Source organism: Lutjanus erythropterus, chromosome 2, assembly GCF_056507025.1.
Source record: "Lutjanus erythropterus isolate fLutEry1 chromosome 2, fLutEry1.hap2, whole genome shotgun sequence".
In the NCBI taxonomy this organism is placed as follows: domain Eukaryota; kingdom Metazoa; phylum Chordata; class Actinopteri; order Lutjaniformes; family Lutjanidae; genus Lutjanus; species Lutjanus erythropterus.
In genome coordinates, this window is record NC_139318.1 from 16,097,663 (window position 1) to 16,123,224 (window position 25,562).

The 25,562-nt window shown below is 39.5% G+C and overlaps 2 protein-coding genes across 2 annotated transcripts in view; one reads left to right on the plus strand and one right to left on the minus strand.

The window, feature by feature from the left end:
- Nucleotides 1-1,609: 1,609 nt before the first annotated feature.
- On the plus strand, nucleotides 1,610-11,490 carry glrx (glutaredoxin (thioltransferase)). The gene is made up of 3 exons (XM_084729695.1): nucleotides 1,610-1,885; nucleotides 6,041-6,172; nucleotides 11,348-11,490. The coding sequence occupies exons 1-2, from the start codon at nucleotides 1,679-1,681 to the stop codon at nucleotides 6,152-6,154; spliced, it is 321 nt and encodes a 106-aa protein (XP_084585821.1). The 5' UTR covers nucleotides 1,610-1,678; the 3' UTR covers nucleotides 6,155-6,172; nucleotides 11,348-11,490.
- rhobtb3 (Rho related BTB domain containing 3) overlaps nucleotides 11,370-25,562 on the minus strand; it is a 39,854-nt gene continuing 25,661 nt past the window's right edge. The window contains exons 8-13 of the mRNA XM_084729703.1: nucleotides 25,122-25,231; nucleotides 21,757-21,862; nucleotides 20,423-20,596; nucleotides 14,203-14,369; nucleotides 13,799-13,895; nucleotides 11,370-11,488 (exon numbers count right to left, since the gene is read on the minus strand). Coding sequence (XP_084585829.1) covers nucleotides 11,370-11,488; nucleotides 13,799-13,895; nucleotides 14,203-14,369; nucleotides 20,423-20,596; nucleotides 21,757-21,862; nucleotides 25,122-25,231 — 773 coding nt within the window. The remainder of the gene's footprint in view (nucleotides 11,489-13,798; nucleotides 13,896-14,202; nucleotides 14,370-20,422; nucleotides 20,597-21,756; nucleotides 21,863-25,121; nucleotides 25,232-25,562) is intronic.

Genomic DNA, 25,562 nt, shown 5'->3' on the forward strand with positions numbered 1-25,562 from the left:
AAGTGCTTTACATGTTTGAACCAGAAGTAAAACTCAGGACTGCAATGAGGCAAATAAAATCAGACGATTAAAACCTATGTAAAAATGAGATGGACCCTGGTACTTACTTTTGTAACTCAGGTTTAACACTTACAGACACGGAGCCAAGATGTTTTTGTAAAACTGGGTTAGACCTTTGAAGACCAAAAAGAATAAATTCAGATATGTTTTCTTTTAGCTGGAGGAAGTTTGATGAGTCTCCTCTATGCCTTGATCCAAAACAGTCCCTGCCCAGAGCTGCACTCAGCCTCCAGGATCCATGTAGTTTACTATTGTAGCTAAAAAAAAATACTGGCTAGACTGGTTTAAAAATGTCACTGTAGCGTGTTGCTGACTTTTAATATGTGAATTTGGTTGTAACCATGCTGCTCTCACTATTGAATATATTGCTGCATTTAACAACTTGATGCAGTTGTCATCTGCAGCAGTGAGAGGGAAGATGAATGGCGTTGGAATTACAGTAGATGGCAGAGTTACAGATTTTATTGTCATGGAGTAAACCACAGTAAGATAATATTTATCTGCTAACGTACCTGAGCTGGCACCAATACCAGCTCGAGCTGAGACAAAATTTAAGGAACCTTACTTTCCAGTCACAACCTAAATCCAAGGCTGTATTTAGGATTCATCAGGCAAAGCGGCATCCAAATCCACAGCAGGGGCTATGAATTTCCCAGATTCACTACATGTCAATTGGGTTTGGTCATATGATTAATGAAAGATTTAATTTGCTCTGCTTAAAGGTCCAGTGTAAGAGTTGTGGGAATCTATGTGCAGATGTCTGGATATGTCCATTTTTTGTGACCACACGGATTTGTCCATATGGCCATACAGATTCTGATCTATTGCACATGTGTGGAACACCTCCTCAAAGCATACTCCAGAAAGTAATATAAACAGAAAAACCTGGCATCTGTGGTGTCTGAAGCTGCCTATGCATGTGTGTGGAAGTATAGTCCAGACCTGAGACGATGTATTTGCAGTCTACAAGCTCACCGCTAGATGCAACTAAATCCTACACTCTGGTCCTTTAAGTGCACAACAAACTGAGGCCAGGCCACCTTGATTATTTCATCCTGTATTGTACTCACATGCTTATGTTCGATCAAACAAAATCAAGGGGATAGTTCACCCAAAAATCAAAAACATAGGTTTTACCCTTGCCTGTAGTGCTTTTTATTGATCTAGATCGTTTTGCTGTGAGTCAGAATTATGGAGATTTCAGCCTTAGAGATGTCTGTCTTTTGTCCAATATACAGTAATGATACTAAATGGTACTCAGTTTGTGGAGCTCAAAGCACTGAAAACAAACAAAAAAATAAATAAATAAAAAAAACAACAACAGCATGACTTGATTTCTACTAAGAACTATTTTAGAATCTACTGGAACTTTCTAAGAGAGAGAAAGTAGTTCCTACATGAAACTGCTCACAACAGTGTGCATTTTTGATTATGGATTGAACTGTTCCTTTAATTTGAACACAGAAAACATGTAGTATCTCTTTAAGAGGGGGGTGGGGCTGTCTTTACGTCATCCTGATTAACATAATTGACAAAATCCAGAGCGCTCATATTTCTTCTCCTCGTTTGAACCCACTGTGCTGTGTGATCTTCTGACCACTTCACGGACCGAGTCAAAATGGCGCAGCAGTTTGTGCAGACCAAAATTAAAGGAGACAAAGTGGTGCTGTTCATGAAGCCCACATGTTCGTACTGCGTCATGGCCAAAGACGTTTTGTCCAAATACAAATTCAAGCCGGGACATTTGGAGTACATTGATATCAGTGGACGCAGCGACATGGACGGCATGCAAGACTATTTCCTGGAACTGACCGGAGCCCGTACGGTAAACAACACGATGCTGCTGTGTCATTCACTGTGAACTGTGTGAAAACAAACAAACCAAAAATGGATGTATAATGAAATTATACACATGTAAATCATGTGCAGTTTACCAGGAGGGTCTTTTTAAGATCATATTTGTGACACCACAGATGATAAATTACACGAGAGATGGTTTTTAATAAAGAAATTGTAGCAGTGTTAGCCATTTTTCTGATGTATTCGCTTCCCTTGAAATCCGTAAATAAGGATTTCATCCTAACGTCTGAAATCTATTCAGGGAGTGTCCATGAGGACGTGTGCATATAACAACACACCACTGTCCTCACTTACCCAGCAGCCCCTTTTCAAGACAGTAACATGACTGATGAAACAAATGCCAGATCATGAAATTGTTTAAAACTATGCTTTTATGTCTTTGGGCATGTATGAAGAGAAGTGGACATTATGTCTAAAAATGCAGTGGTGGAGGAAATATTCAGATCCTCTCTCAGGTAAAAGTGTTAATATCACAGGAAAAACACACTGCACTGAGGTTAAGTAAAAGTATGTAAGTATAATCAGTTAAATGTACTTGAAATATTGAACTCGATGCTGATGTGATTATCATACTATTATATCATGAGATTATTATTAGGCTTACTCATGCATTAGTGTAAATGCAGCATTTACATTTGGTTTGTAGTTGGTTGTGGTGGAGCTAATTTTTGACTATTTTGTAATCTAGTGCTGCTAATGATTATTTTAATATAATTTAAGCTGCTGAATATTTTTCCTTTAATTGATTTATTGTTTGGTTTGTAAAAAATTAAATGCATAATAATAAATGGTGTCATATTAAAACTATTCAGAGCCCAAAGTAATACCTCCATGCAAGTCTTTTCAACCAATAGCCCAAACCTCAAAATTATTATTATTATTATTATCATTATTTAAAAAAAAAAAAAAAAAAAAGATTTAAAGGAAAATCAGCATCTGAAAAGCTGGAACCAGCAAATGTTTGACATTTTTGCTTGAAAAATGACTAAATCACCAAAGTGGTTGCCAGTTACTTTTCTGTCAATTGACTAATCGATTAAAGGTGCAATGTATGACATTCAGCTTCACTAGATGAACAACAACTATTGCTATTGCTATGTGAAGATACAGCATAATGGAGTAATGGTGTCCTGACCAGAGAATGAAGTCATACTTCCTCTGTGTCTGCTGTAATCTGAGCTGCTTTGTATTTTATTTTGATATGCAGTCTGCTCTTGCGTACATCTTAATGCATGAGTCCCTCTCTGTCCTCCCTGCCTCTGTTTTCAGTATGGCAGCCTGGTGAGTAAGTTTCTGGTATTACAACTAAACAATACACTAAAACATGTTTCTGAAAATATTTTAGGTGTGAAATAGGTAGTGCAGTAACATAATCTTCATCCATATATGATCAGCACTACCTAGTTTGACAGTTTGATCTGTAGCAGTGTGTGTTCTGATGTGGATTTCTTTTTTCCTCCAACTATAATGAGCGCACATTTGTTTGGGTCAGAGATGCTGGTGATGTACTGCACCTCCAAGTATCAGTGAATGTCACATACAACACCTTTAATTGTGTCAGGTGCATACGTACCCCAATCAGGGATAACATTATGACCACTGACAGGTGAAGTGAATAACACCGATTATCTCTTCATCATGGCACCTGTTAATGGGTGGGATATATTAGGCAGCAAGTGAACATTTTGTCCTCAAAGTTGATGTGTTAGAAGCAGGAAAAATGGGCAAGTATAAGGATTTGAGTGAGTTTGACAAGGGACAAATTGTGATGGTTAGACCAGTGGGTCAGAGCATCTCCAAAACTGCAGCTCTTGTGGGGTGTTCCTGGTCTGCAGTGGTCAGTATCTATCAAAAGTGGTCCAAAGGAGGAACAGTGGTGAACCGGTGACAGGGTCATAGGTGGTCAAGGCTCATTGATACACGTGAGGAGTGGCTGACCTGTGTGGTCCGATCCAACAGACGAGCTACTGTTGCTGAAGAAGTTAATGCTGGTTCTGATAGAAAGGTGTCAGAATACACAGTGCATGGCAGTTTGTTGTGTATGGGGCTGCATAGCTGCAGACCAGTCAGGGTGACCATGCTGATCCCTGTGCACCACCGAAAGCACCAACAATGGGCACGTGAGCATCAGAACTGGACCGTGGAGCAATGGAAGAAGGTGGCCTGGTCTGATGAATCATGTTTTCTTTTACATCACATAGATGGCTGGCTGTGTCGCTTACCAGGGAACACATGGCACCAGGATGCACTATGGGAAGAATTCAAGCTGGTGGAGGCAGTGTGATGCTTTGGGCAATGTTCTGCTGGGAAACCTTGGGTCCTGCCATCCATGTAGATGTTACTTTGACACGTACCACCTACCAAACATTGTTGCAGACCATGTACACCCTTACATGGAAACGGTATTCCCTGATGGCTGTGGTCTCTTTCAGCAGGATAATGCGCCGTGACATAAAGCAAAAATGGTTCAAGAATGGTTTGAGGAGCACAACAACGAGTTTGAGGTGTTGACTTGGCCTCCAAATTCTCCAGATCTCAATCCAATTGAACATGTGTGGGATGTGATGAACAAACAAGTCCGATCCATGGAGGCCCCACCTCGCAACTTACAGGACTTAAAGGATCTGCTGCTAACATCTTGGTACCAGATACCACAGCAGACCTTCAGGGGTCTAGTGGAGTCCATGTCTCGATGGGTCAGGGTTAATTTGGCAGCAAAAGAGGGACCAACACAATATTAGGCAGGTGGTCATAATGTTATGCCTGATCGGTGTATATGCGGTTTGGACAGTTAATTTACAGTAAAGCATCAGATTTTATAAGCACTTCATATGTTTCGTTTGCAAAAATCTTAGTTTGTAAAGTGAAATAATTGCAGTAGAATAAAAAGTTCAATATTTCCCTCTGAAATGTACTGGAATAGAAGCACAAAGTGGCACAAAAATGACATTACTCAGGCGAAGTACAAGTACCTCACATTTGTTCTTAAGGACAGTATTTGAGTAAATGTACGTAGTGACTTTCCACCTATGGTTATATAAACCCTAATATCAAAAAGTTGGGATGCTTTGTAAAGTGTAAATAAAAGCAAAATGCAATGATCTGCCAAGCCTTTTCAACCCATATTGTTGCACCATGTGGGTGGCAGCTCTAAACCTTTATGTACCTTTCAGCATTAATGGGGCTTTCACAGATGTGACATTACCCATGATGCTGGACGCTGGCTTTTGAAGTTAGTGTTGGCAACAATTTGGATGGTCCTTCACCTCTTTATGCCGGAGGTCCCGATCGATATCCAAAAGTAATCTGAAATGTTGCCTCAAGAAAAGTTTTCTCGAGCCCATGTAGCATCCTTTATACATGTGGGTTTTTAATACAGTGCCACTTGAGGGGTCAGAGGTCACGGGCAGTCAGTGTTGGTTTTCAGCCTTGCACCTTACTTGCAGAGATTTCTCCAGTGGTGAACCTCGCCCCATCCGTACTTTGTGAACAACTGAGCCATTCGATGCCCCTTTAATACCCAATCATGAGATTATCACTCGTTACCAATTTACCTGTTTACCTGTGGACTGATCCAAACAGGTGTTTTTGAGCATTCAACAACTTCCCCAGTCTCTTTCTTTGTCTCTGTCCCAACTTTTTTGAGACATATGGCAGGCATTCAATTCAGAATGAGTGTATTTTTTCCAGAAATAATCAAGTTTTGTCAGTTTGATTATTAAATGTTTTGTGTTTGTACTGTATTCAATTGAATACTAGTGAGGAAGGATTTGCACATGATTGCATTGTGTTTTAATTCACTTTTCACACAGTGTCCCAACTTTTTTGGAATTTGGGGTTTGCATGTAACTTGATTTTGCTGTACTAATATACCTTAATATAGTAGCAGTAGTGAGTGATAATCAGACACAGTTACTGGCTATCATCAAGTTCTATTTATTGATGTGCAGCAGTTCACATAGTGACCTCATACACCCAGAGATGTTAATGAGATATGTAAATGTATATTGTCTTGTGGTATTTATCGTTCTCATGGCCAACCCTATGCATAACTCTGAAAATCAATTACTGCATATTTATCAGTTGTATGCCTGTTTCTCTTGTATTGATCTGAATGTAGGTCCCACGGGTGTTCATTGGTGAAGAGTGTGTTGGAGGTGGCAGTGATGTAGCGGCTCTACATAAGAGTGGTAAACTGGAGGGCATGCTGCAGTCTATTGGAGCCCTGCAGTGACCCACCCCAGATCCCCAGGTACCATTCAGGACACTGCACACACTCACAGAAATTGAAAGACAGAGTGTCAAGTTGCAAAAGGAAAAGGGGGAGGAAAAAAAGAGTCAAATCGAGAAGCATTTGTAATAACAGGCAAGACGAGGTAGGTGTTGCCCTGCAGAAGACCCAAAGCAAGTCATTAAGTGCATTAATTAGTAACAGTAAGCTCTCATTAGTGTAGAAATAAATAAATGAAAGGAAATACGATGCCTGAGGTGGTGCTCAGAGAGAGAGGAGGTAATTGCTCTGCAGTAAAGACAGGAGTATAATCTGCTCGAGGCCCACGCTGCATCACATCCTGATGGAAACATACAGATGAGTGACAAATTGAAGGGAACACCAGAGTGAATAAACATAATGAACACAGACACTTCTGACAGGGCACAAGAGAGGTTACTGAATGGTTTGATGACTGTCAGAATATGTTAATCATGTGGTCTTCACAGTCACCAGATCTGAACACAACTGTGCACCTACACAAGATTACATGCTACATAGTTGAACATTCATTGTTGGCATTGTGAGATGGAAGAGTGAAGATGGTTCCTGGTTCCTTACTCGTCACCTGTCCTAAAGGACAACCAGCTGTGATTGGTCTGTGTCCAACATGAAGTCTTTTTGCAAAGTCACTGTACATTACAGTTCAGTTTGAAGATGTAGGGGTGTAACAGTACAGAAAATTCATGGTAAATGGTAAGTTAATGGAAAGTGATAATGTTTCTGAGTCTGAACATTGTCTTTTTTTTGTTTTTGTAGGAAAATGTTGCATATTTTGCCTCTAAGGCCCTTAAACACTGGCATGTTGTCAATAAGAAAAAATAAATAGCAAATGTCAGTATTTTGGGGCATCCTGGTAGCCCAGTTGGTGGAGTATGAGACCCACATACAGAGCAGCAGCCCTGGGTTCAACTCCAGCCAGCCAACCCCCCCCCCCCCCCCCCCTTTTTTTTAAGCATATCCTCAATTTTACTAATAATAAGCCATAAAAAATATTAAAAAGATCAGTAAGGCTCCATTGTAAGAGACTGACCTGTTAATTCCTGAACAACTTGTGCATGTTAAGCTCAAGCTCTTTGACCATATGCTTAAATACTATATCACAGACTGAGTATAGTCACATGTATTATCCACAGAGACAAACACTCTGTTCCACTTGTCAACACATTCAGGTGATGCCATTGTAAATGTGTTTAAAGTGTTTCTACAGACAAACACGTCTTCATTTGAACAATGTCAGCAAACGGTTTGACACTAACCTTTGTCATTTTCACAATGACACAATGACTGGTGCAGTTTTGACAGTTTAGGTCACAGGACGTGCCAGACTTAGAAAGCTGCATACCAATAGGAACATCATGAACTGAAACGTTTTGAGATGCATACACATTCTGTTCCACACATACAAAGATATCTTGTAGTCTGATCTTTGAACGAGACAACATTGTCCACCACTGTTGGGCAAGTTACTCAGGAAGTGTAATAAGTTACCTTTCACTTGTTACTCTTTTAAAAATGAATATTACTTATCAAAACTAATAATTTAATAAAATTTTAATATATTGCTTCTGTAGTGTACTTTGTGGTGCCTTGTTCCACTCCAAAGTTGAACTGTTGATCCAGCTGTTGACACCCAGAGAGATTTTGTTGTTCGCTGTCCAGATGTCAGCTGTGGTGGAAACAAAGTCTACCTGTCTGAGTGTGGCCTGTAAAAAATTCAGTTCTATCACCACATATTCTCCACACACTCCCCCTTACACTACTTGTTACTGGTTAAAGTAATAATATTACAGTAATATATTACTGAGCAAAGTGTTGTTGCCCAACACTGTTGTCCACCAACATCATTCATCACACAACCAAATAAGGGAACATCTTGTAGAAGAATGATGTTGATCCCTTCAATAGAGTTTGAGAGAGCCTCGTGTTGGCCCAACACCTTACTAAAACACTTGACGTTGTTTGTTTTTTAAAATCTGACCATTAAACAGGTCCATTTTTAGAGGAAAGGGTAGGGAGAAGCAATTTTTAGGGACAAAAATGAATGCAGTCAAAATGCACATAAACACCTGTGCAATAATATCTAAACACAGCAGAGTGCAGACACTCAGAGTGTGATGTTCATTCTAAAACATGTCTTTATTTAAAGTCAGACGTCATGTTATCTACAGTCTGTACAAGTCTAGCCCAGTGGAGCCATGTCTCCTCACACTGAGCACTGGAGCACACTTTTGTTTTACAGTCCAGTTTTTCACCTGATATTTACATATTTTCTTTTGGAGAATAGATTGGGATTTATCCGAGGATTTCTTAAGAGACACACATTTTGACTGTTGTGGTGCAGCAGCAGGCTGAATATACCAACTGATATCAACTATATGCTGTTAAAATCTCACAGTGGTAGCTTTCTTGTACTACAGATGCAGCCTGCTGCTACACCTCTGTTTAAATACTGCACAAACTGGATACAAATACACCTGCACACTGTGTATTATTGACTATTAATGACTGATGCTGATCAATGAATAAAAAATGGGTGCACATGTCACTTGTTTGCTTCATTTTGAAGGTTTATCAGCTTAATTAATTCGCTTTCTTCCTGTAATTAATCATGCATCATTTAATTAAATACCAGTGAAACAGTAGACTGTAAAATAGTGTGACCTAGTCGTCTCTACTCCAAATGTAAAAAACAAAAAAAAATCATAATGTCATAATCATGTCCACATACAATAGTTTACAAAAATAATTGCAGCACCAATAAATCATAATCTCATTATGATTAAAAACAACCTCTCAAATTAAAAAATAGGATAAAATAAATATTGTGTATCACCCAGAGGCATTGTGGTTTTTAGTGTACCAACTTATGTTCATGATATGGTTGTTTTTCCTAAATTTTAATACTGCTTCTGCACATGTAAATGCTACAAAAGGCTTTTGCCCTTTTGTGTGACAGACACAGACAGACAGACCATTATTATTTGTTATTGCAAACAGATAAAGAATAGTTTCAACATTATTTCATACTAACCTGCAAAGAAAATGGTGTAAAAGTCCAGCTCAAAGGCTTTGGATGAAATGCAAAAATACATAGATTATTATTCTGGGTTTGGTGTACAGAGCACTTGATTTTGATACAGGCTATATGTAGTTTAATTTGACGATTTACTTTCTGAATGAAAGTAAGGCGGCCTCATTTAACACAGACTACGGCCAAAATGTATTCCATCTCACATGGTAATAACATCAGTCTGGCTCTGGGACACTCACTGATGTTGCATCGAAGATCTGAAAGAATCTAATAAAAGATTTGTAATTAAATTGGTCCTGCTCATTTGTTAAACTGAGTTTCTGTCAGACGACAGATGAAAATGAGCATGACTGTGCTACCGGCGGCATTACCACTCTCTGCGCTCTTGGTGTTAATGTAGGTCACTGCTCGGTTGAAATACAGATCTAGCCACAAAGAAGTGAGGATTTGTTCAGACTGCAAGGCCAAATCCATTTTTTGGCATATCCAGACTGTATCACATTCGTTTCAGAAAGGCTGTACAGCAAAAAAAGACACGAAATGTGATTTTTGCAAATCGAATTGAAGGTAGCTTGAAAAGTGATTCCAATCTGATTTCTACAGATGCATCTCAATCTGGCTGCTCAAATCAGTTTTCAAAGTGTCTTTCTGTTCATTTTCGTCTGAAGAAATTCTTCTGTCTTGTACAGTTTTTATTTTTACTGCTTAAAACTGCACTAAAGGCAGCCCCTAATCATCCAAGTGAGTTGTAATAGAAAATACTCAATATTTATAAAACACACAATAAACAAATCACCAGAAAAGCTTGCACTGCTCAACATCATTTAAATGGTAATGGGTGGGTGCGGGTCTCTATATCAGAGAAAACAATACGTTTGTGTTGGGGGTGAGGGGATGATTTCTACGTACATGTGGATTTGGATTAACTCAGAGCCCGTCACTGCATTACTAATCAGCCTCCTGCATCAGAGTGTACCTGGTGTTGTCTGTGTGTTTAGTGGGCGAGATGATGGATCTCCATTTCTCCTGCTTTCAGAGTTAGAAAGTCACGTCACTAGTGTATGTAGTTACTGACGCATATGTCGTCACAACAGTCTGGGGACACAAATGTGATCTGATGACTTGCAAACAACTGTGGACTGTCTGTCTTAAAGATCTGATTTGAGAAATAGATGTGATTTTCCTGCAGTCTGAACAAAGTCTCAGAGGTCAAAGAGTTTTTTCAGCCTAAAGCTACAAACAACTCTGGAGAAATATAGTTGAATGTTGATTCTCAGTCCCAGTACTGACACTTTGGGTCGGTGGTTCGGGTCGAGCCACCAATCTAAAGCGTTGGTATTTGATGATCTGGGAATGAGACTCAACAATCGAGTATCTACCTCCAGAGTTGCTTGTAGCAGCTTTGAGAAATGCTGCATGTGTACACATTCACAATTTTTAGATCCAACAGGACATAGACACATTGTGGGTCAAGGTTTAATTTGAGGCGGAGCAGTCCTGTGTCCAGCGTACAGAAGATACAAAGACATCCCCAGTTGTCGAGGAGAGAAGAAAACACTTAAGCACTTCAGTTTCCTGCCTGCTTTTTCAACCTGAAGTCACGTTACCCGTTAACTGTAGTTTAAAACAGTCTGCACATAATCCTGGGTCAGTGTTTCAACAGATGTGTGGTCATTTTGTTATATCGGCACTCTTAATGGAGCCATTTTATGTCACAGTTCATCCTGGAAATCCACCATTTTGCATCCGCCAGTAGAAATATAATCTTTCACGGAGCCTTTGGCCGGTGGCCAGCGAGTCATTCAAAATTCATATTGAGTTTTAAGGATCAGTCATTCTGTATTGCCCATGATGGAAATGTCATTATGCAAAGGACGCACAGTCATTTCTCTGGGGGAAGAGAGGTGTGTCACAGCGGTGTATGTCACTGCTCAACGACGTCCAGTTGGTTAAGGAGTCTTATGACGTTTTTCCCTGCAACAGTGTCCTTCAGAATGAGCCCTTCATCCAGAAAAAGAAAACTGTTTCTTCTGTCTTTCTCCAAGTGTTGATGACATGTCTCACTCTTTGTCATTATTTCCTCCCTGGTCTCTCTCCTCTACTCTCCCCTCCGTTTTCCACAGGCTTTTGCCGTCCAGGTGGGGGTCACATGACTATGCAGCGGGACTTACGTAGTTTGCGTCGCCGCTGCTGGTACTCGCTGAGCTCCTGCAGATAGCCTCTGGACGGCCAGCGTAGCCTCTCCACCTGCTCACGTTCCTCCTCTGTAAAACACAAACATAAACACATCATAGCTGTAATCTACTGCAAACACAACAGTTGGGATGTTTTGCTGATAAAACCACTGCAGCAAGATTGAGTGTACTTGGCACGTACTCACACAGACACAAACGGTAGTAACTCATTGGATTGCGGCCATGAACACGGCCGACAAGCCTGAAATATCTGATAAGATTTTGTTTACACCGACAAGAAACAGAAGATCAACGATCAGTGATCGATCATGTGCTGTCTGTTGTTTTTTTTTTGGCCTTTGACTTCCTTGGTGCCCTTCAGTACCCGTCCAATGACCTTAATGGATTTTTGTGTGTATGAATGATGATGATAATAAAACATGCTTCTGCTACTAACCAGAGCAATGTTGCATTTAATCTTTGTAATTAGCCTGTCTTTAACTGTGCTTATGTGGCCCATTAAATGCATATGACTATAATAACTGAGAAGTAATCAAAGTTATTATATGACTCAAGCATAAACTTATAGTATTCATCATACTATAAGGAAGCATGACAGTCTAATACATAAATACTGCCATTTGTTATATGATCATATAAACAATACAGAGGTTTTCATAGGTGTTTAAGACCATTCTTAAAGAGACATTGGATTGGATTTTTGGAAGTAGGGTTCTGTGAGTCATTTATCCATCGTCAGTGTTATTATCTACAGCCTTTTCCAATGGGAAACTGAGATGTAGGCCAAATATCTCTCTCCAGTGTTGCAAACCACTTTCCATTGAAATTAGCTACTGGCACTGGCCCTAAAAGTTGCCAAATGATGGCAGACACTAATTTGCATACTGATGCAGTCATCACGTAAATATTTCTATAAAGCTTGGGTTGGGTAGATAAAGAGATTTTTTTTTTAAATTTACAGAGGGAGAAGGTGGAACGAACTGTGAAAATACACTCAAGATCAAAATTTAAATATTTACTTGATAAAACTAACTATATATACACATTTATTTTCTTTTAGAGATTCATTTTTATGGCACTCCTATGGCCCCACATAGAACCACACTAATCCATAGAGAGCTCAAACAAACTATTTAAATATTTACATGATCAAACAATTCACATTTTTCCAAGCCATAGAATCCTAATCTGGAGTAAAAGAGTGAAAGTGAAGAGAAGCTCACTGACACTTTGAATGCAGAGAGAGTTTCAGAGTGAGAGTGTCAACATAACCACAGAAACTCACGACATCGAGGACTGTCTTTCTGGATCATGTTTAGGAGGGAGCCCTTGATTTGCAAAACTCCTGGGAGAACATATTTTGGGTTAAATGATCACTCTTTCGCAGGCCAAGGATTCCCTTCCCTTTTTCTCCCTAAATGTGTTTCTAGTTGCTTTCCAGAACTAAAGTTGCTTAAAGGGTTTGAAAGATCACTAAATATGGTGACAAAGTCGCAAATTTGGTGATGCTGTCACTTTGTCCAAAGCCACCAGACTATGACAAAAACATTAATTTTACCTTGGTTAATGTGTTGTGTGTCATTGTGTAGCTTAAGTATTGTAAAAAGTTAGTTCAGATTCACCAAAGTCACACAATAACACAAACAAAATAATTGAATGAGATGAGCAACTCTCATGTTCTGCAGGTAAAATTACTGCTTTTGCTAAAGGAGTTTGGTTGGTTTGGACAGAGCGATATCTGGCTTATATAACAACCGTTTCATGATAGAAAAGGCTGTCTGACAGCAAGGCTAAGTGGTAAAAAATATTCTAGATATAGCCTACACTTGAACTGATTTAGATTTTTTTTATGGTGGTTTAAATTGTTTTCCTGCCGATCCTGTCCACAGCAGTACATTGCGTAACATGTTTTGGTGCTCCTCTCTGCTTTTCCAAACTGGAGTCTTGCTTCCCACCATCTACTGTAGGTAATACACTGTTGATAAGCACCTCATTCAACCCCATTTCATATAGTCCAAACTATCCCTTTAAAGTGACTACATGGTGCTTCATTTTGACTTGGTGAACACTCTGATTAAACCTCATGTATTTTACAAACTTGTGGTCCATTTGACAAAAAAACTAGAACCAGCTCACCATTCACAGCACTTGTGAGACAGAGCGAGCCTAACCTACATGCACAGTGTGGAAAAACAACAGATCCTCAAATGCCTGGAGGCACATAATTATTTTTAAAACGAAGTCTCAAGCTGTCTAAAATGTCGAAATCAGCAGTTTAACTTTGCTATCTCTCTGTGCAGCAATTTCAGTTTGCATAACCATCACAGGGTTTATTTGACTTTGTCAGACAATTATATTTTTCAAGATTCACACACTGACCTGAGAGCTCCAGGAAGTCAGGTTTGTGGCTGAAGATCAGGTAGTTGTTGGCGATAAAGTGGAGGAGCCAAATGTACAGCTGCTCTGCATTGTGGCACTAAGAATCAATTTAAACACAGACATATTAAGACAAATAACAAGGATTCTCATGAGAATTAATGCTTTTCAACAGATAACTGTGAGTATCTGTTGCAGATGGAGGCTCAGGGCTACTGCAAGTTAAAAGATTAGGCTTGGCACAGAAAAAATTGGGACAAATTTCCTCTGTACAAAGCTTTTGCATATTTGCGGGTGAAGAAAATGCCATAAGAGTACTCTAATTGGTTTACACAACAAGCCACCTCCTGCTCTCCACTCATCACTCTTGCCCTTTCTTACCCTCATACACTGAAAATTGCACTGACCTTTGCTCGGCGGAGTAGTCGAATCACGCTGATACCTGTTGATGACAGCTCTCTGCTGGGCATGCTCTGAAGGTAAGCGCACACACACACTTCGCACAGATGCTGCAGACGCTTCACCTGGTACATCTCGGCACAGACCAGCACAGCCATGGCCTGCAGCACACTGGCTGGACACACAAACACACACACAGCACTGTCTGATACACTAGGTATGTGTATGCATTAAATATAACACATGCATTGTTATTACATCGTATATATTACAATGTATTCCACAAAAGCTGGACACGTTTTAAGAATGCAGGTCTCCAGAAGAAGAACACTCCCTAAAGTAAAGAAAGAGTTTTTATGATTATTGGTCCAAAAATTAAATTGGAATAGAGCCACACCAGGAACGCTCCATGAAACTTAAAACAAGTATATAGTAATGATAATAAAAGCAATTTGTGGGTCTATTTCACACAAAATTTAGAAAATGCTGAACAAATTCCAAAGTCATCATTCCCATCAGTTTAAGCTACTGTAACAATAAATTTAATATGTTTGACAGTAAACTTCAAGTTGGTTTATTTGCACAGCATACACAGAGCAAAGAGCATGGATATGATTGAACACTGGGCCCTCAGTGCAAAGAAGTCATATCCTACAGAAAACAATACAGTTTAGAAAGACAAAAAAAGAGAAGTTAACACTGCATTGCTGAATACTTTTATCTTAACAAAAGATAAAATAACCATGTGTATTACCCACTCCACAATTCCTTTGCGAAATCCCCATTATGAAACAATTTAGTGTATCTCAGCTCACTGTTTTGGTTGTAAGGCCCACAAATGTACAGTTTTCTTCTAACTGCTCTCATCAACTGCGTTTCCAGCATCAGCAAGCAATGCACCCACTTGACACGACCTGCCCAGCACCAAACAGCAGACAGACACATCTCGTAGCTAGCTGGCAAACAGTGAAACATTTAGCAGCTAAAGAGCCACATGTTTCCCTCAGGAGTTGGCGGAGACCAAAACAGAGGACGAGAAAGAGTGAATGTTGACCTTGTATTTATCAGCCAAAAACACAACTCCAAATACAGTTTTATGTCTGCTTGATGTGCACACATTTGCCAGAACAACTATTTCCTAATTGCACATTTATTCTATATTGATTACGAAGAGCTTTTATAGCAAATCAAGCCTTAAAACACAAGAATGGCTTGCAATCCTTATCATATACCAAGAATACAAACATCATGTATTTATTCTATCTTAATGTCATATATTTAAGTCACACTGTACTCAGCACAGTCTGCAATACGCCATATTTTCATCAGTTTGTTGGATGTCAAAGAGGTAGAAGACTTTTTACTTTGTATTTTGGGAACAAAGTCAAACTTTCTATATTATTGCTAGACATAAGAAAAAATAAATCGTCGGAGAACGTTTTTTGTTTTTTTTTTGAGAAAAAAGTTGAAATAGGATTTTGACTTTATTCTCAAAATGGTAACTATTATTATATATATATTATATCATTACTATTTTCAACTAGATTCTACCATGAAAAACTCTATTACATCAGGACAGTCAGTTAAAATACAGCTTAGAGTCGTATCCATATGCCACCAGACAAGCAACAGATGTGTGATGATTTTTACACGCGTTGATTTGTGTGAACTGTGATGTTTAATATACCATATGTTTTTCTTTTAGATGTATGTTTTAAATACATGTATGTTTTTACAGGAAGGGTAGCTTTACTTTGGGGCACAGCTAATGAGCACCCTAACAAATAAACAGATACATAGGAATGAAATGATTACTTGATTTACGATGAGCCAGCTCTACTTTATTCCCAACATTTTGACCTTACTCTTCAAATGCAAATCTTAACAAAACCTTCCTCCTCTCATTTTTTCCTTTATGCCTGCCCATAATAATCTTCTGTATCACATGGACTAAATCTCAGCTGTGTGCTTTGAATCAAGCTCACTCAGTGGTCAAATCACATTGAATATAAATAACTTCCTGTTGCTCTTTCCAAGCTGTCAAATTACATCCTTACATACACAAGACGTGCAACAAACGTCAAGCAAGTAATGTCTGTCCTATTATGTAATGTCAAAATGTCAAATCAAATGACTCCCCTCGTTTATGTCAGTCAAACAGCAGCACCCTCAACATCCTTCCCTTCCTCCTGTGAACACTGATTCTCTGCATGTGTCTCTGACAGGCTGAGCTGCAGCCATACAGACGGTCTGTTCTGTTCAGCTGCACGACAGAGCACGTTAATGAGCACTGATCATTTGTTCTGTTATTATATAGAACAGTATATACAGTATACATTATTTATCTGAATGAAATATTTCTCCTTTGATTTCACGCCCCTTGTTTTTGTCACTACTGGTGGAGTTACCTTGCTTTGACCTTGAGTGCTGAGCTCTTACATAACGGTGCAGCCGCTGCAGCCTCTGGAGCTCTTTCATGGTATTAATTTCCTGTTCCCATGACTCAACCTGAAGCTGTATCTCTGGAAGCAGCCTGCTTACCCTCCTTGTACCTAAGCTGGATCTCAAGGGCTGCTTGTTGAAGTTTTTCATGATTTTTTCATCAAAACATCTCATGCCACAAAATAAGGGGATTGTCAGCTCTCAGTTGCTGGTTATTCAGAACGGATTATTCCGAGTCTTTATAATGTCTATTCAGCGGCTTCGTTATATAACAATACTGGAAAGGAAGATGACAGTCAATGGTGTAATTAAGTCTGTAATAGTATGTTATATAGCCTTATCTATTAATTAAGAAACATAACATATTGTTTTTCTCTGAGTCTATAATAATCTGTGGTTGAAAGCTTTGATTTAAGAGGGACTACGGTTACTTGTAACGTCAGCATGGACATCTTGAAAATACACATACACACACCACTAACCAAGCCCCTTTAGATACAACAGCATAAACTTGTCATTCAAAGCTGTACTGAATAAACTTTTACCAGTAGGGGGCAGAAAAACTCAAAAATAAACATGAGAAGAAGCCTTGATAAGATATCAGTTTACCCAGATGTTTTGGCTAACCTGTTAGCAAGTAGTGGCCCACTTACACGTGAAGCAGACAGAGAAACATGACAATTGAGTGCTTCTGGCAACCTGTTAAATGGTAAAACCAGCGTTCACTGGCATTATTTGGTCCACTCACTCTCGAAATGTTTGACTGTGTTCACCAGTTATTTAACTTGACTCTAAGCTGTTTTGCTGCTAGAAAAGGTAGCATGTAATCAAGCTGTAAGCCTGTGCACTGAGAACAACCTACAGGTTTGACTGATCCAGCATGATTCAGTTTGTCTGTCTGAAAACAAACAAAGCAGAGGGGTCTAGTGCAAAGCGAGATTAATGAGCGAGTGAGGTAATGTTGAGTCTAAATCCAGAGTTTTTAATGTCATGAAGGTGGCTCTCTTATAAACAGGCTAGATCACCATAGTAACTGATGGTGAATACCTAACCCGGTCCAGAAGAGATGATGGTCAGAGTTTTGAATTAAATCGGCTATAAAAAGCTCCACTCTTTCACTAATTCTTTTCTTGACGATATTCTCTGGGGGCAATACAGATTCTCAGCAGAGGGAATAGGTAACATATGCAACACTGCTGCACAGCAGCACAGCCTATATGTAGTATGTAGGTTCCTGTGAGAACATGATGCATTCACAAATTGTATGCGTCTCATTCCCGGGGGAACCTACATGCATTCAGTTGGTGATGCAGAAAATCATCTTTCCCATTTGCTTCAGATCACATTAACACTTTAAATTTTACACAGCATATCTTCCACATACTAAAATAATGATGAAGCAGCTACAGACATTTTGAATATTGTCTTTAATCTCGATTCTGATTTGCTGCCAAATCTGTTTTGCACTGTTGTTATTGCAGCTCAGAACACCAATTAGAACATTTATTAGTCTATTGGAATTCATCACAGATAATATTCAAATTAAAAAAAAATTCACTTTGATTTGGGCAAAAACTAAAGTGAAAAACAGACGGCAGATATTCAGAGCACAGTGAGTTTAGTAATTTTCTGTCACCATTCCTCTTTTGCCTTATTTGCAGCAGCATTGCTTTTTGTCCTCATATAGTTTTCAAATTCCTCATAGCGCTCCATTAAAACAACCTGTTCCTCTTGACTAAGGTAGGTGGCATGTGGTTAGTCCATTTCCTGTGTCAGAAGATATGGATGGCTTGAAACCGCTTTTTCATGTCTGATGCTCATTGAGACCATAACCTTGAGTATCTGCCAGTACCAATGCAAATGCAGTACACTCTTATTCCCCCGTTTACACAACGGAGGTTTTAATAAGACATTTGAATAGATGCACTTTGCTTGACCTAACCATCTAAAAACATCATACCAAACTGTGGAACAAATACTGTGTTCCCATGAACAAAGAAATACACAGCTGACTGTTATCAATGCTGCTGCTTCTTTTTATTTAAACTTTTTCAAACAGAACTTTTAGCAGCATTTTTGACTGGCCATTTGATGGGCACCATCCAGAACTATAATAAATTTAATCAGTATTCGGTTGATTCTAAGCATTTATGTGATATTTGAGGCTAATTGGTCATATCAGATTGTTCTGTCATTTTTCACGACATCTAATCCAGTGAATTTGGCGAGTATCGACCTTAAACTGATACTGAGTACTGGATCGACACACATCCCAGGAAGAAGAGTCAAATGATGCACTAAATGTCCCCTTCAGTGTGATCATGCACAGAGCCTGAAGTTAAAATTTCATATACAAAAATCAAAGTTCTATAAAGCCCTCCAAAACTCTAATATATTTTTGGTTTAATTGTATCTGTATATGTATACTTTGTCCCTCATGACAAATAAAAAAGTGAATTTACAGTGTCATGTTTTTAAGGATTATTTAGTGTAGCCACTGAATAAAATATATATAATATATAATATTTAATTAGATGTTTTATTTTTCATATTCAATTTATTCTGCTTACTCTGTATATGTTATTCAAATGACATGAGCACTTTATATATTGCATTGCTTTTTATGTATTGAATTTCTCTACAATATCCATTTTATGTACATTTGCTGATTGTCTGCCCTTCAATGTTCATAATATAAGTAAAATAAATTTACAAAGCTTGAAGAAGAAAGTCTGGGGTAACAAAGCAAACTGATAACCGCCGTCATGAAATCCATTATCTCTGACTGCGGTTTTAGGTTTTGTCGATCCAGCTTATGCACAGAAAGCCTGGCTTTGTAGTACAGGCCCCTGCTCAGTGTTGATTTTCAGTGGCATCAGTGCTTTCACATACAGGGAGTCACTTGATTCAGTGTTGAAATACAAATACTGCTTAATGTAACATGAAAGGTGGTGAAAACACTTTAACAGTACTGCACTGTAGCTCACTGCCATCACCAGAGAGAATTATGAGCACTAATTACTTCGAAACTGCGGCTCACAATATGACAGAGAGTGACAGAAGAAAACAACAACAACACGTTTGGGGCCCTGAGCTGGCACCATTAAAAGCAGATGAAGCAGTTATGCCACCGGTTGATTTTGTCATCACTAAATCTAATTTAATATTAAGCTTGGTGCTGTTCTCCGCGCGCCTCCCGAGACTGACACTGGCAGCATGTTGCAGTCACGCAGATGGTTGATGGCACTTGTCATCTGCGCCTTTGTTTTGGGGCCGAAAAGAAAACACTACCATACCTCTCTGAAGTGTTTTCTGATTTGGTAATGGCGCTCATTTCTGCAGTGCATTAAAATTACATCAAAGGTCCATTGTCCTTTTGTCACGTTGTTGGTCAGATGATCTGTGGCATCTGCAGCGACTTTCATCTCCGTCACAAATCAACCAACCATCTATTTAGAGTTATTATCCATTATTAAACTCAGCAAACTCTATTTTTATTTACAGCAACAGCCTGAGGGAGAAGTTATAGGCGGGTGAATGAATAACACACTGACTGAGGGTTTCCCTGTGCAATCAATCTCAGCACCACACAAACTCTGCTACAGGGTTTAATTAGTCCACAAGATAAAGTGGACGGGAGGGCCATTTTCTTACTATATTTAGGCCTCCCACTGGGGATGTGTCTGCAGTTTTAAGTGCCATTTACTCATTATTCTTAAAGTATACAGTAGTGGTCACAGTGGTATACTTGAGTAAACATCTCAGTGTTGTGTGCAGTAAACTCACCAGGACAGCAGGAGTCAGTATAGAGGTACTCCAGGAAAGACAGGAAGGTGTCCGAGGAGACGCCGTGAATGGGGACCACTCGGCTCCGGGCCTCTGCGTACTTCCCGCTGAACATGGCTGCCATGACGTCACAGCGTGCCACCAGCACTGCCCGGTGGGCTGGCAATACACTCCCTTGAGCACACACGTGCAGACATGCAAAATTAACATCTAGGTTTAGAATTTCAGAGTCGTGCCCCAAAGAGTCCCAGAGAGCCAAAATGTGAAATGCTTGGGAGAATAAGCAGTCAGTAATTAATGTGTTGAATCTCGACTGATAGAAACAGAAAATGTCTTTGATCTAAAAACATTTGGAGGCTTTCACAAACCTATGGAAGGCCTGGGAGGCATGTGAGACCTTTGTGTGTGGACCTTTTTAAGTGGCCAAAATACCTTTTGTCGCTGACCCCCTTCAACGGCAGTACATTACTTAGTTTCCAAGCTGGTGCCTTGGTGTACTGACTGCCATCTACTACTATACAGTGACTATCAATAAGTACCTCATCCAACCCCACACCAAATAATCTGAAATATCTGTTAAAGTCATTAACACGGAAGAGAAAACAATTTAGATCAGACACAGAAAATGGATCACCAGTTTTTTTTTGTCATACTGACTTCTCAGGGCATCTGTACAAACACAGACAAATTTTGATTAATTTTAAACGAAGACTCTTAATATCATTAACATGTCTCCTTTGCCACATCACAGAATTATGGAGGCCAAACCTAATTGAATTTGACTTGTTATGAGTGATGATCTGTCATAATGGGTCATTTAAATGATCAAGAAACAAATGACATGTAAAGCTTGAGTCCAAGTCCTGACATAATCGCAGTCATTAAGTGCCTTTAACACTCAGTGACAGCTCTCACCACACTCCATCAGCACAAAAACCCCCACAAAATACTCTAGTAGAAATTTTCACTGCGACCTCCACCAGCTGAACACGTTGTTCAGAGGTGCAAGGACAAGAAAAGCTCACTGCACATTTTTTATGAGATAAATATTGATTGAGGAGAGGCTTTGGGGCATTATTTCTGTATTTCTCAGTTTGATCCTTTAATAGAGAATTGGCTAAATGCAGCTCATGGAGCAGCTCTGGGTGAGATGAAACATGACAGGAACGGAAGGCAGCTGGTCCCGCAGACCGTTTTATCTTATTTTGTCTCCAAATGGATGACCAGGTCCCGGGACTGAGATCATAATTCAATCACGGCTAATAAAATGTGACCTTCCTCTGCTGCGTGACGCTGCATGCATTTGTAAATGTGTGTGTGCGGTGTGGACCCACCTTGCACCATAAAGATGACATCAGAGTAAAGAGGAGAATTGAAGAGGTTGACAAGAGTCTGGGGGCCGAGCTGAGCTGCCCGTGCACTCGGGGTGTCCCTGGGGCCCTATGCACACAAACACACACATGCAAACCGTTAAGTTAAAAGAAACGTAAAAGTTATTTTTGCAGGACTTTGTGTGAGATAGGAATGTTGTCTCACACCAGGAGGATGTGAGTTGTGGTCTGGGGGGGCTCTGTTGTGGTTGTGTGTTGTGATGCAGCTCGTGTGATTTGGATGTCCCACTTGGCTATATTGCGATTCCCATGATGCTTCAATTACTTAATTTTTAATTATTTATTTTCTCTTAATTGTTGGCATGTTGACATCTTATGAATGTCTTTATTATGGAGGAGCAAGAGGTACGACCCTAGTGTCTCAGAATGAGTTCTGCAGTCCAAATGGAGAGTTGAGGGCATAAACTGCATATTAAATAGGTTGAATCCATATTTAATATACAATCTATGGTTGAAGCGTTTCAACCCGCTGCCTCCTCCCCAGACTCAGGTTGCCTGCAGGCTGCAGGAACACTGAACATCCGTGCACGATGTATGCAACATTATATTTAGACAATATCAGACGTTTATAACTGTCAATAGTCTGTAATTGTAAAGTTAAGCCCATTATCTTCAAAACAAGTCCACTGCCTGCCTTACTGCCTGCCAAACTCCATTACCATATTGATCAATTTAACTTTCATAAACATCTACTCCTTTTAAAAGATTATTACTGATTCCTTATAACTCATGAACAGATTTTCGGTGAACTTCTGGCATTAATTTTAACCATAATAAACATAAAATGGGCAAATAAACAGTTATTCCAGCCCAGAATGGAAGTTGTAGTGTTGTCTGAGAAGCTGGTATTTCATACTTAGTATGTTTCCTTAATCTCTGATGATATATCATGGTCATTTCATGATTTAGTGCAGTAAACATATAACATATGTCTCCTTTAAATGTTTGTTTTTGTGTAATGGTGAAAAAAGCAACCAATAAAACTGTTAATCTCAAAAGAAAACATTCCTCTGCTGGGTGTCAGGTACTAGTTACCAGCACAATTGCCATTCTGTGCATCTTTCTCACCTCCCCTGTGGAATACAAATGAACTCTGTGCCAGTCTTGCTTAGCGCTACCCAAACATGCTTGAACTGCAATGCCAAGAACGACATGACGGAACTGGCTAACACAGTGAAAACACACTGAGAACCAGACGGTCATCCAAACTGTCTATTTATTTACACATTCCTCCTTATTTCTAGCATTAAAGGGCCACATAATGCAATATCTGTGTATACACAGTATACTGCACTGCACAGCAGGTGAAATCAGTGGTATGAGAACGGCTGTCAGTGCGTCTACGCACAAGTGGTTTTGTTAAGTCTGCAAATGAGTCCCGTCAAAGCATCCGATTACCATTACGTGACCTTTCTCAGTCAACTGAAGCACAAAGAACTCCATATTCTTGAACCGCTCTGCCGCAGAGGGAGCGTTCAGCAAACACAGAGCCTTCAGAAGAGGCAGTGACAGAATCAAGCCTCTTTGATTTTCTAAATCAATTGAAAGCTTGTGGAATCCAAATTCCAGCTAGTCTCACAGAGTGCGGTGACCCCGGGAGGTGTTTCAGAGGACAAAATCAAACCATGACACGACATTAGGGTGTCTCATCGTATTAAAGTGGTCCGGTTGTCCGTCTCTCTCCGTGTGTCAGCTTGTCTCCACACTGCCTCAGGTAGAAGACCTATTTCTATCCAGATGGGTTGGTAGACCATGCACGGTGCCAAAGGCTTGTCAGACACACACATGTCATATCTCCTGATCTCTCTCTCTCTAACTGTTTAAGTCTGCTGCCTGTTACACACAGCCACCCCGTGTTTTCTAAAGAGACGTGATGCATTATAGATGTGATGCTGCAGTTTTTAACATAATGTTGGATTTCATGGTTGATGTCCAGTGCGACCTCCTTACAGATCTTGTGTTGTGCTTTAAGCTCCTCCGAGAGCGTCTCTTGTTTACTTTGTGCTAATTGCCACAGTATCTGAGAGGTGATACCGGCGGTAATTATGTAAATATGCTAATTATAGCCACATTATTACTGCGCTGTTTCTAAACAAGGTCTACCTAATTAAGACACTGTTAAACTGCAACTACAAAAGCATGTGTTTATACCTTCAAAGTGTAGGCTTGACACATTATGTTGATATTTAACCTCTTTTGTTGGGGAGGGCTGTTACAGCATAAGCATACATACTATTAAAGGAGCAGTATGTAACGACTGTGTCCAAAAGTTAGTACTGCAGTCCAAAGAGTGCGTTGGAGCCATAGATTGTATATTAACTAGGTTGAAATCCTATGTAATATATGATCTATGGTGAAGTGAGTTGTTTCCACCGTCCCCTCCTCCCCAGAAGCTGAGTGAGGCTGCATGAACACTGCAGAAGCGCAAGATGAGCACAGCATAATAATTTGACAATAAGAAGCGATGAAGAGTTCTACACCATAAGTTGATCAGCTGTTTATAACTGTCATTTGTCTACTGATGTAAAGCTAAGCCTATTATCTTGAAAACAAAGGCCCTTTGCTCTGAAAATACACACTCTGGAGTTTTAGTTCAGTGACCGTCTGTCTTAGTGCCTGTCAAACTTCATTAATATGTTGCTCAATTTAACTGTTATAAACATCTACTTCATCTAAAAGATTATTAATGATTTCTTATGACTCATAAACAGACATCAACTCTTTCTGCAAACATTCAGGATTAATTTGAACTCCAATATGAAATGGGTCAGTTATGGGCCAGAATAGAAAGTTCAGCGGAGGACACCACAGCTCTAGTGCTGTTGCCAGGGAAGCAAGTATTTCAATTTATCATGTTTTCCTAATCTCTGATTACACATCATGGTCATTTTATGATTTATTACGATAAATACATTACAGATTTCTCCTTTAGGATATTTTAAAAGTAACAATACTTAGATTTTTCAGTACATGTTGAGAACAACACAATATCCATTAATTTTATTATCAGAAATCCCCCAAAAACAGATGTAAGTCTTCATTCAAGACCTCAGTTCAGTCAGTATTTGAAATTTGGCTTGTTGGACTCTTTATATCCCAACTTGTGTGCAGACTGTTGATTTAAAGTCAAAACAATTATCATATTTTATGTGCCTAGGAGAAAAAGATATTTTTGTGCCGTGGTACTATTGAATCGAAGTTTAAAATTCTGGTGTGACAATCACATTGATGCCAGTTTGTGATTTTTATGACATTTGTGTGTTTTAGAGAAAGAGAGGAAAGGTGATTTTAAACATTAAAGACTTCACCCTGTCTCTGCCGATGAGGGATCGTATGCGGTCCATAAGCTGAGCCACCGCTAGTGAGTTCTTCAGCTTCTCCCCCAGGGCCTCCTGGAGGTGGTCCCACTCCCACGCTCCTACAAAACATCCACAAACACACAGACTCTGTGAACCCACAATAGTACAGTTTTTACAGAAACTCTGTTCTTGCTGGCACTGTGCTCTGACCACCCACGTACCTTACAACGAACACTCAGGTCCTGTTTTTGACAAAGTTGGAGTGTTCTAAAATTTGTCTGCTTATATAATCCACAATGGTTATGGGAGTGACACCCAGTGTTGATTCCACGAATGTCAGAAACAGTGAACCCAAATGCCTTTGTGAAACACTTCATACAATTTATGGTTCAGTCTCTTTCCAGTTGGTTGCTGGCTAAGAATGCTATTATATTCAAATCAAAAATATCA

Excerpts from the sequence above, each read along its gene's own strand:
- glrx (XM_084729695.1), top strand. The coding sequence starts at position 1,679 with ATGGCGCAGCAGTTTGTGCAGACCAAAATTAAAGGAGACAAAGTGGTG. Across the intron at positions 1,886-6,040 it reads AACTGACCGGAGCCCGTACG|GTCCCACGGGTGTTCATTGG; the intron begins GTAAACAACACG and ends ATCTGAATGTAG.